The sequence below is a fragment of the Capsella rubella genome, unplaced genomic scaffold (assembly GCF_000375325.1).
Source record: "Capsella rubella cultivar Monte Gargano unplaced genomic scaffold, Caprub1_0 scaffold_2, whole genome shotgun sequence".
In the NCBI taxonomy this organism is placed as follows: Eukaryota; Viridiplantae; Streptophyta; class Magnoliopsida; order Brassicales; family Brassicaceae; genus Capsella; species Capsella rubella.
Window position 1 is genome coordinate 8,851,125 of NW_006238922.1, and position 15,440 is coordinate 8,866,564.

The 15,440-nt window shown below is 37.9% G+C and overlaps 6 protein-coding genes across 7 annotated transcripts; 3 read left to right on the forward strand and 3 right to left on the reverse strand.

Moving 5' to 3' along the window:
• Positions 1-238: 238 nt before the first annotated feature.
• Positions 239-2,075, reverse strand: LOC17894036 (E3 ubiquitin protein ligase RIE1). The gene is made up of 5 exons (XM_006302422.2): positions 1,491-2,075; positions 1,125-1,241; positions 899-1,031; positions 648-806; positions 239-567 (listed from the first exon to the last, which is right to left on the reverse strand). The coding sequence occupies exons 1-5, from the start codon at positions 1,958-1,960 to the stop codon at positions 406-408; spliced, it is 1,041 nt and encodes a 346-aa protein (XP_006302484.1). The 5' UTR covers positions 1,961-2,075; the 3' UTR covers positions 239-405.
• A 2,848-nt stretch (positions 2,076-4,923) lies between these two features.
• Positions 4,924-7,013, forward strand: LOC17894299. The gene is made up of 8 exons (XM_023788352.1): positions 4,924-5,095; positions 5,192-5,318; positions 5,436-5,511; positions 5,610-5,682; positions 5,775-5,870; positions 5,951-6,001; positions 6,071-6,424; positions 6,554-7,013. Exons 1-8 carry the CDS (start codon positions 4,970-4,972, stop codon positions 6,890-6,892), a joined length of 1,242 nt encoding a protein of 413 aa, XP_023644120.1. The 5' UTR covers positions 4,924-4,969; the 3' UTR covers positions 6,893-7,013.
• Positions 7,014-7,072: 59 nt separating this feature from the next.
• On the reverse strand, positions 7,073-8,445 carry LOC17894220 (annexin D5). Its single transcript, XM_006300365.2, has 6 exons — positions 8,366-8,445; positions 8,137-8,282; positions 7,843-8,061; positions 7,544-7,759; positions 7,372-7,461; positions 7,073-7,294 (listed from the first exon to the last, which is right to left on the reverse strand). The coding sequence occupies exons 1-6, from the start codon at positions 8,439-8,441 to the stop codon at positions 7,091-7,093; spliced, it is 951 nt and encodes a 316-aa protein (XP_006300427.1). The 5' UTR covers positions 8,442-8,445; the 3' UTR covers positions 7,073-7,090.
• Positions 8,446-8,998: 553 nt separating this feature from the next.
• On the forward strand, positions 8,999-11,953 carry LOC17894155 (IAA-alanine resistance protein 1). Its single transcript, XM_006302165.2, has 11 exons — positions 8,999-9,469; positions 9,604-9,687; positions 9,800-9,849; positions 10,053-10,104; positions 10,294-10,416; positions 10,512-10,720; positions 10,891-11,037; positions 11,158-11,265; positions 11,353-11,454; positions 11,545-11,589; positions 11,685-11,953. The coding sequence occupies exons 1-11, from the start codon at positions 9,145-9,147 to the stop codon at positions 11,838-11,840; spliced, it is 1,401 nt and encodes a 466-aa protein (XP_006302227.1). The 5' UTR covers positions 8,999-9,144; the 3' UTR covers positions 11,841-11,953.
• A 100-nt stretch (positions 11,954-12,053) lies between these two features.
• On the forward strand, positions 12,054-13,577 carry LOC17896269 (putative clathrin assembly protein At1g68110). The gene has a single exon (XM_006301263.2). It carries the CDS (start codon positions 12,265-12,267, stop codon positions 13,384-13,386), a length of 1,122 nt encoding a protein of 373 aa, XP_006301325.1. The 5' UTR covers positions 12,054-12,264; the 3' UTR covers positions 13,387-13,577.
• On the reverse strand, positions 13,484-14,957 carry LOC17894926 (protein BASIC PENTACYSTEINE3). Of its 2 annotated transcripts, none has more exons than XM_006301522.2 (2): positions 14,896-14,957; positions 13,484-14,537 (listed from the first exon to the last, which is right to left on the reverse strand). In XM_006301522.2, the coding sequence occupies exon 2, from the start codon at positions 14,520-14,522 to the stop codon at positions 13,662-13,664; it is 861 nt and encodes a 286-aa protein (XP_006301584.1). In that variant the 5' UTR covers positions 14,523-14,537; positions 14,896-14,957; the 3' UTR covers positions 13,484-13,661. The 2 variants fall into 2 exon arrangements, with proteins under 2 accessions (XP_006301584.1, XP_023643123.1); XM_023787355.1 differs by lacking the exon at positions 14,896-14,957 and adding an exon at positions 14,702-14,843.
• Between the last annotated feature and the right edge of the window lie 483 nt (positions 14,958-15,440).

Below are 15,440 nucleotides of genomic sequence, written 5' to 3' on the forward strand. Positions count from 1 at the left end.
ATGCCCAATCCAGAGTTAGTTCTTTAATTTTATTTCGAGATATATTATAATCTCCACTAATTAATATTTGAGAACGTAATCAAATTCTTGGGTCTTGGTTGTATCAAACATATATTTTCCTTGATGTTTTGTTTGGCAGGCAATTGCATCGTTGTGCATACTTGGAAAAAAAAATGGATTACAATGTCACACCTGAGGTTTTGATTCTTGTCTGATTCCGTTAGCTACATTATACGAATAAAGGGAATGACACCAAATTTTCAACAAAGAAACAATTGTCTTATGACTTATACAATACAAACGATACAATCATTTTCATTTTCTTTTTCTCTCTACTATCTCTATATACAACAAGAACACAACATTATATTAAAAAAAAAAAAAGTTTCCCTCTATATTGTTACTTCATTCCTGTTCATTACCTTTGAGAATATTGAACTTACACAGTGGACATGTCGCATTCATTTTCAGCCATTTCACTATGCACGTCGAATGAAAATGGTGGTTGCAAGGTAGTGACACCAGCTCTGCTCCATCTTCATATGAACTCAGACATATACAACAGTCCTACACAATCAAAAACTCTGTTATTCAATTTCCATCTCACATTTTCTATAACCAAAACATTCGAATACACTGAGACTTACAGCATCTTCCGAAAGAAGCACACGTTCGTTTCCCGAATCCTCACTGCCTGCCTCGACCGGTATCATTTTCCCACCACCATCACTCTCCTTTTCATCATTGTTCATCCTTTGAAACCTGTACTTGGGAAGGATGCTGAGATCTGCTTCTGATGCACCCTCCTGAGAACACATCACAAATTATGTTTATTGCTTTCGATTCTTCCAAAGGTAAGTCGACATTCAAAATGGTTGCTAACTGTTTTAGCTCATACCTGCCCAGCAACTGCGTAGAGAAGAGCAATAATACAAGGGAGACAGCAACAGAGTGCGATTCCGATAAGACACGCCAACACAACGCAAAAGACGGCAAAGAACACATCAAATGCCAAGAAAACAAAAGTTAACCTGCAAACATTAATAAAAATAAAGATGTCATTACCATTCAGCAAGCAAAAAAAGAGTTTTAAGTAACAAAACATCAAGCAGATCAACACATACCAGTACAAATGCGATGCATTTTGAAGAAGTATCTCACCACCAGATACAAGCCAGTAGAAGCCAACGATCCACCAGACAAATGATATTATAGTGTTCAATGATTCACAAGTCTTAGTACTGAAACAAAACAAAAGAAATTGATTTTGTGACATAATTAGTAACTTTCTCCCTTGATCACACACATTCTAGAGTTCCATCATTGATGATACAAAGTTCACAATTTGAATCTACCCTTTTCGAATTTCCATAGATATTAACAGCAAGTAATGATTCTAAGACTAAGAGAACGAACACAAGAACTCAACCACAACTTCAAGAAAATCAAGAACCAAAAGAAAACGAAAGGTCTTCTCAATCCAAGCTAACCTCAAGATCCTCTCATCGCTATCCTCATCCTCACTATCCTGATTCGTAGCTTGTTGCTGAGCAGATTCTAAATCCCCTTCTCGGCTTCTAGAGTTCCTCTTCCTAAACTCAAGCCAAACAAGAACTACATGAACAAGACACTGAATCGCATACCCACAGATCCAAATCCTAACCGGGACATTAGGCTTCTCATCTTTAAAAACCAAAAGCATCACAAAAGCAACAACAACGAAAGCAGTGTTCCAAAGCATATCCAAAGCCACAACAGGTTTCGAGTAACCCCAGTCAGCTCGTCGCTCCTCAAGCTCCTGAGCAGCTGTCTCTCTGACCAACATCGAAGCTCCTCGTCTACCTGAAGCTCGGCCTAATAGCACCGCGATTACAGGTTGACGCCGTGGTGAAGAAGATTGCCGTGAACGGAGAAGTGGTGTGGATGAGTCGGAACCGGAAGGTGAGTGAGGTGAAGACATCGTTGATTCTTTCTTCCTCTGGTCTGGTCTTCTTCGTTAACTCAGACAGAACAGAACTGAGAGATGAGAAGAAAGTGAGATCAATCTAGGGTTGTACCTACCGGTACATGTCAAAGAAAGTCAAAATAGACAAAAAGAGAGTACTTATTATTATTACTTACTTGGTGTTATCGGTGTGTGATCATTAATGTGTTGATTTTTGTTTTTTTTTTTTTTAATTTGCCTTTTTCTAACAGTTGTGTTGGATCATTAATGTGTGACCATTTGGTTAGTCAGTAATTGGACTAGTGGGTAGGAATTTGAGATTTGGCGTTTTCGACGTTTGAGCATTTCCATTATTTGGTTCGATTTTGGATAATATTTCGGATTAAATTTAGAAAACTGAGGTCCTCCGATTTTGTAATTGTAATTTGGATAATTAAATCATATCAAATTTTATAATAATTAATATTTTGGATATATAATTGTATTCTAAGTATTTATGTACATTATATATTATGTTGTCAATTTAGCTGTAAAATATATTATGTTTACAAAAAAAAAATATTTTCTTTATCTCAAATTGGTTTCAGTTCAATTTTAAATGTTATTGAGTTTTTGATAGTAGAACTAGGCTTGAGCATAAAAATCTAATATCCGAAATTCGATTTTCGAAACCAAACCCAAAAAGTTATAAAACTCAAACGGATAATAAATTTTCTTATTTGAATTTTTGAATTCTGAAACGAAAACTGAATTGTGAATAAAAAATCTAAAATAAAATTATATATAAAAAAATCTTAGTTATATTTACTTATAATGTTTTGCCCAAAAAAAAGTTTTACTTATACATAATTGGCTTGGTCAATTGACTCAATTCTATCTAGGCATGACAATCGGGCTAGCCCGGCCCGGCCCGGCCCGAAACCCGTAAAGCCCTCATATATGTAAGCCCGGCCCGGCCCGGCCCGAAAAATTTCCGAGCCTATATTTCAAAGCCCGGCCCGGCCCTAACAGGGCTTTTCGGGCTTTTTTGGCCTTTATTTACCGATAAAAAAATCAATTTCTAAGTTCATAATAGTTTTTTAAAAACTATATTTAAAGGTCTACTATAAAAATAATGCATCAAATTTTAAATAACTTATCAATATTCAATAAAACTAACTTAATTTAAGAGAAAAAATAAAAGCTAAATAAATTATTTACACTTTAACCCAATAAAACATGGAACTAAAATACTTTAAAGTATAAGATAGAGTCAAAATTTAATAGATATTTTGATGATTTCAAAATCATGATACTTATATATTTAGGAGAAAATTGTAAAGATTGCCATGTACAGTAAAAAAATTTGTAAGAAATGCCATTTTGAGAAACCTCTTCTCCCGCCTGCCACAAGAGTCCTACAAAAAGACTAATGTATCCCTGGACGAATTAGCTGCTCAGTGTCGTGACTGTTCAATTTTTTTTTTTATTATTTCTTTTTCTTCTTCATTTTTTTTTTCTTCTTCCAACAACAAACAATTCCAGCAGACCAAATCCAACGGACGAACTCCGGCGGACGAACTCCGACAGACCAGATCCGACAGACCATATATGACAGACCAGAGTCGATAGAGCAGATCCGGCGGACCATAGCAATTCTGGTCCAGATTCGGCAGACCAGATTCGACGGACCAGTTCCGACAAACTATAACTCTAGCGGACGAGTTCTGGCATACCACAGTCAATTCTGATGAAGTATAACCAGTTCAAGCAGACCAGATTCGGCGGACCAGTTTCGACCAACCAGAAAGACGAGTTGCGATAGACTAGATCTGGCGGACGAGTTCAGGCGGACCATAGTCAGTTCCTACGAACTTTAACCAGCTCCGGCGGACCAGATAGACCAGTTACGATAGACTAGTTGTGGCAAACCAGATCTGGCGAATCATTTTCCTGCGGACAAAAACTAGTTACGATAGACTTGTTCTACGTAACAAAATCCGGCGGACCAGTTATGGTGACCTGATTCGGCGGACCAACCAGACGATGAAACAAGTGATGCGGTTATTATACTATGGACAATACATTTTTCTGTAGATGGACAAGATTCGGTGAACCAATTTTGGTCGACTAGTTATGGCGGATCAGATGTAATGGACCAGATATTGTGGACGAGATTTTTTTTTTTTTTGTCTATCGTTTTTTGTCTCTGCTCCTTCACCACCCACAACTTCCACAAAATCTCTCTACTTGTCCTCTATTAGCACCCACCAATTTGTACAGATCTGGTTTATATTGTGCTCTTAAATAAATCAAAACTTTATTTGTGTTCTTCTATAGAACATCCTTGGTGGACACGCATCAGAGTTGTCTCTTGAATTATGTCAAAGTGAGTTTTCGATGGACCACATCTACTTTATATTTTTTGTCCATCATATATTATATACTCGTCCATTATTTATGACATGGTCCATTACCCATAGGATATTAGGCTACATCCTAGCAATTAATGGTTACTGCTGCAAACAAAAAAAACAAAATTTCACTCTCTAATGCTAAGGGCAAAATCGTCCAAATTTTATCTTTTGTGGCATGTTTTGAAAGAGACTTTTGTTAATGGCAGTCTTACAAATTTGAGTTTCAAAAATGGCATACTTAACAAAATTCCCTAGTTTTAGCTTTGTATAAAGATTTTAAAAGTAATAAGTAAGAGTAGTAAGTAAATATGAAAACTATAACATTAATCAAATCTTTTAATCAAACTAAAATATTCAAAAAATTCAAAATATATTTGTATAAGGGCTTTTCGGGCCGGTCCGAGCCCGACCGGACTAAGCCCAAAAAACCCTTTAACCCGAATGGGCTTAGCCCAAAAAACCCAGTTTTTTCTGGACATATATATTTAAATCCAAACCCGATGTTTTTCAGGATCGGGTCAAACTACCCCGCAGACTTTAGCCCTAATTGACATGCCTAATTCTATCCCGTTAATATGCTCAGGACTATTCCAGCACAACAAAATATTGAAAAAGTTTAAACTCCCTAATGCGGTCGGTAGAAAGTGATAAATCAGAAAACCCTAGAACAACCGATTTGAGTAGGAGAGAGATGTCGGAAGGAGAGCATCCGAGGCTGATTCTGCACAATTTCTTGTCGCCGGCAGAGTGCAAGGTTGTCTCTTTTTTTGGCTAAATTTTGTGTCTTTTCTCCTCCCGTAAGATTGTGCTAATCATGTGGTTTGGTTACTATTGCGGTAAAAAACAAAAGGAGCTTGAGTTCATACACAAGAGTTGTAGTACAATTGGGTACAGACCAAATGTCTTCTCCACTACTCTCTCTCATCTCATTGCCACCAATTCACCTCACCTCATCATCCCCTTCGTTTCCATTCGAGGTCAGCCAATCTTTACAACTCCAAGATTCCTCCATTCCCTACTTTTGTTTTTATCTCTCTGTTTCAGCTTACATATGTTTAAAAGTGATGATCTTTGTTGTGTGTTTGAGTAAACAGAAAGGTTGAAAGAGAAGATAGAGGAAACATTTGGATGTGAGTTTGAGCTTTTCATTGAATTCACTGGTTTGATAAGGTTAGTAGTTTATTTTCCTCTCTCTCTCTTTTCACAGAACAAGCTAGGAACAATGAGATGAAGAAATGATTCCTTTTTGCTCTTTGATATTGAATCAGTTGGTGCAGAGGAGCGAGTATTGGGTGGCACAGTGATGATAACAGACCATATCTGAAACAAAGGGATTTCGCGGTTCGTAGTTTTGTTGATTTAGTATTCTAGAGACGTCTTTGTTGATATGAGGTTTATGTGTTATATGACTTTGGTTTTTAGTTGGTTTGAAGGCAGTTTGTTACTTGAATAGTTACGAGAAAGACTTCAAAGGTGGGCTTTTTCGTTTTCAAAGTGGGGAACCAGCAACTGTTGCTCCCTCGGCTGGAGTAAGTATATGTCCTTTTTTCAGTTGGAGCAATGGTTATTACTCAAGATTGAATAATAATGAGTCTGTATTCTTGACCAGGATGTTATCATGTACACAGCTGATGACAGGAATATCCATTCTGTTGATGAGGTTTGCCTCATTAATGTAGCCTCTCAGTTTGTTTCTATGCTATGTAAGTTACTAATGGAACTTATACAGGTAACAGATGGAGAAAGATTGACTCTTGCTCTCTGGTTTAGCCGGGACTCATCCCATGACGAAGATTCAAAGCTTCTTTCTCGTCTTTCCCAATGCACATTACATGGATTTTGCCTCCCTTTGCCTGCATCCACTAACATGTACTGGTTCTGTCCTCATCCAGATGTGTTGAGTCAAAACATAGGTTTTGATATCTGCTTTGCGAGGTTGCACCTTCTTGGTTTCGGTGTACATAGCTTACAAGGCGAAGATCATTCTACTGATGTTTCAGAACAACTCATGGGACCACTACTAATAGCTAAAGGAGGAGTGTTACTCACCCGAAAATTTGCCAACGTTCTTCATGCTCTTCAGGTACTTTCACTTAAGACCTTTACACGAGTTTCTTCAAGCCCTTGAGTGATCAGTTTGAGCTCATTTTCAGTCATAGATTGTTTCTTTCATCATATGTTTTATATCTTCTTTCCTTTTGTTGGATAACAGGTTGTTCAATACTACAGTTGGAAAGCTTCTGAACTCGAAACTTTTAATATCGAAAATGGCACGGTAGAAGAGGTGGAAGCTATGTCTAAGCCTCAGTTGGAAACTCTCAACTCCCTCAAATCAGTTTTTCTACCTGATGAGAAACTCGTAACCACAACTTTTGGATATTCATGCTCTAATGAGGACCTGAAGGAATCACTCGACTTAACGGGTATATCTCTAGCGGTTACCTCTTGGGAAGAATATACCTCTAAGTTACTCAAGGTGCTACTATTATCCTTGCCTCAATGGAAAATTTATCAAACTATACACAAAGTGAATGATGAATTAAGTAGTTAACAACTTTGAAGTGAGCTTCTCAGTTTTTGTCTGGTTGCTCTGTTACTGGATCTCTCTGCCTTTTTTCAGTTTGAATTGCTCTCTTTTTGTTTAAACTTACATATAAACATATCTTAATATACCTTCAAGATTGTTGCAAGAGAATGTAGTATGATACAGAGAATCAAAGTGAATATTGGGGATGGATACAGAAAGAGATCAAACGTTAGGGCCTAAAAGAGAGAGGAGAAAAGTTCTGTAATGACCAGTTGTATCAGAATGAACAGCATTGTGTAAAGTCTTCTTGTATCTCTTACGGTATTCTGAGATGATGAACTGCATATCTACCTCTGCTCTTGTCACCACCATTCTTATTAACGCCGTGTCATCTGTTCCCAACCCTTTCATCGACTTTCTCAGCGCCTGCGTTTTCAGATTATAGTTTGTAAACTTGAAAACTTTTTGCTTTTTGTGATTCAAGAAACATCAAGTTATGTTACCTTTGCGAAATAGAAACAAGAGTTTTCGGCACATTGTAGGATCGTCAAAAGGACATGCTCGAAGTTCCCGCGGGTCTCATCTCTTATGGCCTATCAAGATTTTAAAAAAAAAGAAGAGAAGTTGAAGCTTTTTTGAAAAGTCTTAAGTCAAGATTCTGATTCTTGATTATACCTTTCCAAGTTCTTTGCCAAACATGGAACGGTAAGTAGATCTAACAGCGACCAAATGAGTCCTGCTTCGGTCTGTGAATATCTGAATCAGAGTCTGGTCATCGGATTTATGCTTCCTCGCAACCGCGCTCTTAAGAGTCCTAGCGTCATTCTCTACACTCACATTATCGATCTCTGGTCCTTCATATCGCGTTGTGTTCAAATATGCAAGCAAAACCTGTTATACATTTCATATCTATATGTCAATTTCTATTACCATCTGAATCAAAAGCATGTAAATCAAATAGAGATATAACATACTCTTTTGTGATTGCCTGAAGCTTCGGATTCGATGTCCTCTTCAAGTTTTACGCCGAATGTGTTGTAGTAAACTTGTTTGATCTGACGAAGCTGAGAGCCAGATCGTGTACATATAATCTCAGCGACCGCTTTGTGATCAGTCACAGCTCCTCTCAAGGAACGTTTCAGTATTGAAGCGTCTCGCTCCACTGCTTCAGGCATCCACAGAAGAACGGCTTTCTAAAAATCAAAACCGTTGTGGTTAATAAAAATCATGAATAATATATTTCTTTGTAAGGCTCATATTAATTTTACCTTGAGATGACCATGAAGCTCGGATTGGAGACGTTTTCGAAGGTCATCTGAGAATTTGGTTTCGTATTCTTGTTCGATGAGAGCTCTTTGCGTTGCATTGCGATGAGCTAAGATGTTGATGATCACCGAAGTATCACAGCCTCTTCCTGAAATATTTGCACGAAGATTAGGAAATGTAACAAAACCAGTTGTTATATGAAAACTACATAACAAGTGAATATGTATGTACCTTTAAAGGCCTTAAAGAGCTGGTCAGCATCGACACGAGGAGAAGGTACCGTCATTGGTATTTTCGTTGTTGCCATTGTTTGTTTCTTTCCTCCTCCAAAAGATTCAATATAAGTTATTGTACAACTCTATACCTTTCTTCTTCTTCTTCTTGGTTGTTTTGTTTTTTTGGTTGTATTTTCTTGATTGTGTTTTGTGTTGAAATATGCAAAGGAAATGGACATTAGACCTTGATTTTAGGAGTTTGAATCCTTTGTGTGACAATGGATGCTTTGATGAATAAAATTGAACTGATAACATTTTTTTGGGTCCAATCTCTCTATATGTTTCACATTACAATTTACATCATTAGACTCATTACCAATGCCTTGGGGACGCATGAGATGCATGAAAATGGTTAAAAAGTAGTCAAAAATAGATAATCAGACTTATTATATACACATCTGTAACAAAAAATATTTTTACACGACCTGTTTATGACATAACGATCATAACAAAAGGGGTGATGTCAAAAAAAAAAAAAAAAATCATAACAAGAGGGGTTTCTCTAGTTAATTTGGAAACAGAGGGTCAAATTTACAAATTATAAAAAGATAAAAAGGATTTTCTAAAGATTTTTATTACACAAAAATGGATGTTCTCACTTTCGGAATCATAATCGGAATTATCATTCTCTTCTTCTGCATCGTCTGCTTCATCACCATTGAAGCCACTTGCTGTAACCGTCGCTCTTCTTAGCTCTCTCTCTCTCTCTCTCTCTCTTACTCTAGTCTTAGTCAGATGTCGTTCTCGCTGAGAAACGTGGTGGTTCGGATTCTGGTTATGGTGCTGTTTCTGGATCTGTGCGTAGAAACCGGATTCTCTCAGTCAACGCCGGCGCGTGCCGATCACGTACATCATCATGGTGGTGGGTGTAGTCATTCTCATGAACACGACCACGACCACGATCATCATCATGTGAAGAAGACGACGGCGAAGGTGGAGATGAAGTTACCGGAAGAGCTTGCTGAAGAAGAGGATATGAGGTTATGTGGGTTTGGGCCTTGTCTTCATGATCATGACCACGATCACGATCACGAATCTAGTTCTAATCTTACGGGATTTGGTAAATTTGGTTCCTTTAGCTAACATTCTTCATTGGGTTTCACAAATTTAGTGGAAGAATTGTAAATTTTAGTACTTCAGCAAATAGTTTTTGCTCCACTCTTTTTGGTGATATCTCTACTTTTCTTTTTTCAGCTCTTTGGCTCAATGCATTAGGGTGCTCTCTTTTGGTTAGCTTGGCCTCACTCATCTGCCTTGTTTTGCTTCCCATTATGTTTGGTAAGCTAATTTTTTTTATATTCCTATAACCAAAAAGCTAGTAATTGTCCTGGAGATGGGAGTAGCTGTTTGGAGTCTTTTGTTGTAACTTTGTTTATGTTTTATTTTACAGTTCAAGGGAAGCCATCAAAATGGTTTGTGGATGCGTTGGCTCTGTTTGGGGTAAGTCCTTAGTTTTTTTCTTTCTACTACAGTAGTTTTTCTCTGGTGAGGGTGATTCTGAATTCATGAATATTTGATTTTGTAATCTCTATTCACTGCGTATCGCCACAAATTTATCGCTTGAGTTAGGTAGAAGTGTGTTTATTATATGATCTCTTGCTACTTCAAATACTCTCAATTCTTTTAATTTATTTGTTTACTAGGCCGGAGCTATGTTGGGGGATGCTTTTCTTCACCAGTTACCTCATGCTTTTGGTACATTTATACAACTATCTGATCTCTGTTTAGTATTTGCATGTTTTGATAATCTGGCTTTCAAACCCTCTCATTTCATTTGCTCTTTTATTCTCTTGTTGTTTTTTCCTTGTTCTTTTAAATTTGTGGATTTTAATTATGTCCCAAGAGTGTATCTTTTGAAATGCAAAATATATTTTGGCTTGGCAGGTGGTGGTCACTCTCATTCTGATGATCACCATGAGAATCATGCCCATCATGATCATTCTCATTCGGATTCCCCTTCACACTCACATTCTTTACAAGATCTGTCTGTTGGGTTGTCTGTTCTTGGTAAGTACAAAAACACTTACTCTAGTGTTTTATCAAACAAAATAGTTTGACAGAATTGACACTTTAATATTCTAGCATCATTCTTGATTGTCCAGCTGGGATTGTGGTCTTCCTTCTTGTGGAGAAGTTGGTGCGGTATGTCGAAGAAAATTCTTCTGGGTCCAATACCTGGGGCCATCATCACCACCACCACCATGCAGGCAGTAAGAAACTTAAGGATGAAGACGACTTGGACCAATCTGATGCAACTGTAAATTCATCAGAGAAAGTCTCTAGCGGCTCTACAAATAAATCTCTCCGTAAGGTGAGAAATACACTTCTATGAGAGGTTTAGCATACTTAAGTTGGCCTCTTTTCAACTATGAGCTTCTATTTCTTCTTTTATATGCAAACATCTATTCTTTGAACTTTTACATGAACCCAAAGGTAGGATTCATCTTACTATGGTTACTGAGTAATCTTATCTATTTGCAGAGAAAGACTTCTGCTGCTGATGCTGCTGATAAATCAGATTCAGGCGCAGATATTACTTCTGATGGAAAATTGGACAAACCAGAAGAAGTGGAGACGCATTCGTCAAGCCTAGTCTTTGGTTACCTCAACTTGTTCTCTGATGGAGTTGTAAGTACGTGCTCTTTTTTTCATTTATTAGAGAAATAACTTTGATCAGGCTGATGAAAGACTGCAAAAGAGATGCGTCATCTGAGAAGATGATATTTGTTTACTCTTTTTGTTTTGCAGCACAATTTTACTGATGGAATGGCATTAGGAAGCGCGTTTCTCATATATGGATCAGTTGGTGGATGGTCCAGAACTATGTTTTTACTCGCCCACGAGCTACCCCAAGAGGTCCCTACTCTATTTCCTAAACAAAATTGAAAATGTGCATAGCAACAAGTATGATTACTTAGAAGATACCCCAGAAACTACTTGCAGATAGGTGATTTTGGGATTCTAGTGAGGTCAGGCTTCACAGTAACGAAAGCACTATTCTTCAACTTCCTCTCAGCACTAGTGGCACTTGCAGGAACTGCATTGGCAAGTCTTTTGACATCTTAAAACCTGGAAGATCTCTAGAATAATGAAACCAAACTAACTCTGGTGATGCTTTTATTGTCCCGGCAACAGGTTTTGCTCTGGGGAAATGAACCAGGACAGTCATCGTTGATCGAGGTAGTAAATGACATATTTTGCATTGCCTTGATCTAGTAACACACATCTAAATGTTCCTTTTGACTATAGTTGATTGGTGGTTAAAATATATGCAGGGATTCACAGCAGGAGGATTCATATACATAGCTGTTGCTGGTGTTCTTGCGGAGATGAACAACTCTGGAAAATCGACACTTAAAAACACCGCCGGCCATTTGATATCTTTGATTCTTGGCATGAGTGTTGCTCTTTTCATCTCTCTTATAGAATGAATGATCTCATGCCAAATTGTTTTAGAATACCCAAGCTCGGGTTATTGTTGTTTTAACTACATACAGATACTTTATAAGGAGAGCAAAGGATGTAAAATCCGATTTTTTGGTTCGTTTTCGGTTTATATGTTTCGGTTTGAAATTCAGAAACCCAAATGACAGCCGGATGCGGTTTGGTTCGGTTATTCCGTTTGTGTAAAGGATCACACACGTGCCAGCCTTTATTTTATTTAAAAAAAATCGAAAAAGTATTTGAAAAACAGAGCGGTTACAACGGTTGTAACGGATGGTAAAGGAGAGAAGAACCTCAAAATAGAGAGAGAACATTTACAGAGATGACTTTTTGATTCTCAAGGTAGAAGAAGAAAAGGGTACACAGAGAGAGAGGGAGGAGCGAAAGAGATAGGAGGGAGGGGGCTTGAGGATGAAGCTGTGGAAACGAGCTGCCGCCGCAATCAAAGACCGGAAAAGCTTATTAGCCGTGGGATTCTCACGGCGAAACAGCTCTTACCGGAACGCGGATCTCGAAGCAGCTATCATCAAAGCCACCTCCCACGACGATTCCTCCGTCGACTACTCTAACGCTCACCGAGTCTACAAATGGATACGTTCTTCTCCTCTCAACCTCAAGACTCTTATCAATGCGATCTCTTCTCGTGTTAACCACACGCGGAGCTGGATCGTTGCGCTCAAATCTTTAATGCTTCTTCACGGTGTTCTTTGTTGCAAAGTTCCTGCTGTTATCGGAGAGATCCGTCGTCTTCCTTTTGATCTTTCAGGTTTCTCCGATGGTCATTCTTGTCTTAGCAAGACTTGGGGATTCAACGTCTTTGTTCGGACTTACTTCGCTTTTCTTCATCATTACTCTTTCTTCTTGTCCGATCAGATTCACCGCTTCCGTAGTAACAGAATGAGATCGGCCGAGAAAGGCGAAACCATGATCCAAGATCTTGAAAGGATACAGAAGCTTCAGTCTCTCCTCGATATGGTTCTTCAGATTAAGCCCATTGCTGACAACATGAAGAAGACGTTGATTTTAGAAGCTATGGATTGTCTCGTGATCGAGAGTATCAGCATCTACGGTAGAATTTGCAGCGGCATTATCAGAATCCTTCCATTGGCTGGAAAAACAGAGGCTGCAACGGTTTTGAAGATAGTCCAGAAGGCAACCTCTCAGGGAGAGGATCTCACCATCTATTTCGACTTCTGCAGAGGTTTCGGTGTCTCAAACGCGCGAGAAACCCCTCAATTCGTTAGAATACCCGAGGAGAAAGTAGAAGCTATCGAGAAAATGATCAAAAACGCTGAAGAGAAGCCGAAGCCAGAGAAAAAAGAAAAAGTAGTAGAGGATGAGAAAGCTATGATTGTGTTGGAGCAACCGCAGAAGCTGCAGACCATCATCACAGACAAATGGGAGACTTTCGAAGACGACTATCGTTGTTTCGACAGAAAAGACAACGAGTATTATCAAAATCATCTGCCTCTTATAGTAACGAACCAACCACTTTATATCAACTACCCAATGCCAGATTTGATTACCTTCTAGTGTGACATTACAACAATCTGGATAAGATTGAGATTTTTTTGTTTGGTTCTGTACATAACACAATTTTCTTTACCCGTATCTGAGTAAATTCAAAAAGAGGTACAACATTTTGAGATACATTGCCGAGTTTGATTCCGAGTTCATATCATAGCTTTAACTGAACACAAGGACACAAAAAAAAAAAAAAAAAATTGAATCGAGATCTACGATGTCGCTACGGGCAAACCTACAACAACAAAAGAAAGCTTTTCAACAAAATAGAGGTTCGATTTTTTTTATCTGATGGTAACAAACTTATTTGTTCCATGTTTTGCCCAATGAGACTTCAAATCGATAGGGACTGAGAAATCGAAACCATCAGTAGAGAGTTTCTCAAGAACCTTCCTAAAGGCACCTTGGCTCATTTTCCTTCCAGCAATCCTCGCACCGCGCCTTTTCGTGCTCATTGGCAAAGGGTACATCGAAACATTAGTGGTACAGCACGCAGACTGCCATCCCCCGCAACCCCATCTGTAACACTGTTGAGGCATCCCGGTACACGAGCAGACGGGAACAGGTATACCTCCAATATCCATAGAAACCCCATTAATCACCATCTCTATACTCTTCCTCAACAACGGACTTCTTGTTCTTTGCACTCTCGGCATATTGTTATCCTTGAGTTTCTTCTCTTTCTTCACCTTAGGAGCACCTCTCTGCCCAACATTGTACTGCCTTCTCTTGAGAGACTCATCGACCTCACCCACAACCTCGGGCTGCAAAAGCTGCATCGGTTGAGTCATCCTAGAAGCCTCCGGGACAAGAAGGCCGGTATGATGATGATTAGAAGGATTAGGTACATTACTGAAGAACTTGCTATCTCTATGCTGGTTCAACCAACTATAACTCATGAAAGGTGCATCAGAGACAGTGTAATCACGCGGAAACGACATAAGACTACTACTAGTACTACCACCGCCACGATACACATTAGTAGGAGTGACAAAGTTTGGATTTTGATTCTGAGGGGAGTCAACAAATGGCTTCTCGCTTCTGTTTATGATACTTGGAATAAGTTGAAACCCTAAATTTGGCCTGAACTGAGACGGTTCGTAATAACCCCAATTTCGATTGCTCAATCCATCTTCACCCATCATAATCGAAAAACAACACTGCAAACAAACAAAGATAAAGATCATTCCTTTTCATATCTGAGAATCATCTCTGTTCCAGTAACATTCGAAAAATTTCTAAATCAATCCTCGAAAGGAGACAACTTTATAAATGGGCTTATGTCAATTTCGCAAAATCGAAATCTAGGAGCTTAAAACCCGACCAAAGTTCGTCAGATTCGTTAACTAGGGTTTTCGAAATCAGACATTGTTCCAGGTAAGAGGTATATGAACAGAGGAGATATAAAGACATATAAATAACTGTAGAGGTATACGTCATCAATGGAGATAAAGAGATGAGGAAGTAGGAAGAGTACAAATACGAAATATTTTATGAAATTGGAGAGAGGAAACTTACCGAGGATGGGTGAATTGGATCTTTTTTTTTTTTTTGCTTTTTGAGAGAGATAAAGGGGAACGGTAGAGATGAAGATGGTAGTAGAATGGATGAGAATGATACTATTTTAGTTTTTTTTTTGTTTTTATATATGTTGACAAAAAATTAATATAATATATAAATCTTAATATTACAGAGAACAAAGTATAAAAACATGAAATATTAATTTTTAGTCATGGCAACAATATATAATTTTTCTTGACAGCAATATATATATAATTTTGAAAATTTATGGAGTGTGTGATATTATTATCCATAAAATATATTTTTGTGTTATTTAAGGGTATTTGTCTATAATTTTTTTTGTCTACTCTATATATATATATATATATATAGTTTTTTTAACAAGAGATATAAAAAAAAAAAAGATAACAGTAGTTGAAAATGATATTATTATGTTTTCTATTACTTGTAACTTGATTATGCAACTTTGCTGTTGTAATTGTCCTTTTCTCACTGTAGTAGAAGTAGAACTCTGTTTCAGCGACATCTTTAGCTATGATGAG

Excerpts from the sequence above, each read along its gene's own strand:
- LOC17896269 (XM_006301263.2), top strand. The coding sequence starts at position 12,265 with ATGAAGCTGTGGAAACGAGCTGCCGCCGCAATCAAAGACCGGAAAAGC.
- LOC17894220 (XM_006300365.2), bottom strand. The coding sequence starts at position 8,441 with ATGGCAACAACGAAAATACCAATGACGGTACCTTCTCCTCGTGTCGAT. Across the intron at positions 8,283-8,365 it reads GCTCTTTAAGGCCTTTAAAG|GAAGAGGCTGTGATACTTCG; the intron begins GTACATACATAT and ends CAAATATTTCAG. Across the intron at positions 7,760-7,842 it reads CTTCAGGCAATCACAAAAGA|GTTTTGCTTGCATATTTGAA; the intron begins GTATGTTATATC and ends AATGTATAACAG.
- LOC17894155 (XM_006302165.2), top strand. The coding sequence starts at position 9,145 with ATGTCGTTCTCGCTGAGAAACGTGGTGGTTCGGATTCTGGTTATGGTG. Across the intron at positions 9,470-9,603 it reads TTCTAATCTTACGGGATTTG|CTCTTTGGCTCAATGCATTA; the intron begins GTAAATTTGGTT and ends TTCTTTTTTCAG. Across the intron at positions 11,455-11,544 it reads CACTTGCAGGAACTGCATTG|GTTTTGCTCTGGGGAAATGA; the intron begins GCAAGTCTTTTG and ends TCCCGGCAACAG.
- LOC17894036 (XM_006302422.2), bottom strand. The coding sequence starts at position 1,960 with ATGTCTTCACCTCACTCACCTTCCGGTTCCGACTCATCCACACCACTT. Across the intron at positions 1,032-1,124 it reads AATGCATCGCATTTGTACTG|GTTAACTTTTGTTTTCTTGG; the intron begins GTATGTGTTGAT and ends TAATGTTTGCAG. Across the intron at positions 568-647 it reads TGCTTCTTTCGGAAGATGCT|GACTGTTGTATATGTCTGAG; the intron begins GTAAGTCTCAGT and ends TTGATTGTGTAG.
- LOC17894299 (XM_023788352.1), top strand. The coding sequence starts at position 4,970 with ATGCGGTCGGTAGAAAGTGATAAATCAGAAAACCCTAGAACAACCGAT. Across the intron at positions 5,319-5,435 it reads CCCCTTCGTTTCCATTCGAG|AAAGGTTGAAAGAGAAGATA; the intron begins GTCAGCCAATCT and ends TTGAGTAAACAG. Across the intron at positions 6,425-6,553 it reads ACGTTCTTCATGCTCTTCAG|GTTGTTCAATACTACAGTTG; the intron begins GTACTTTCACTT and ends GTTGGATAACAG.
- LOC17894926 (XM_006301522.2), bottom strand. The coding sequence starts at position 14,522 with ATGATGGGTGAAGATGGATTGAGCAATCGAAATTGGGGTTATTACGAA.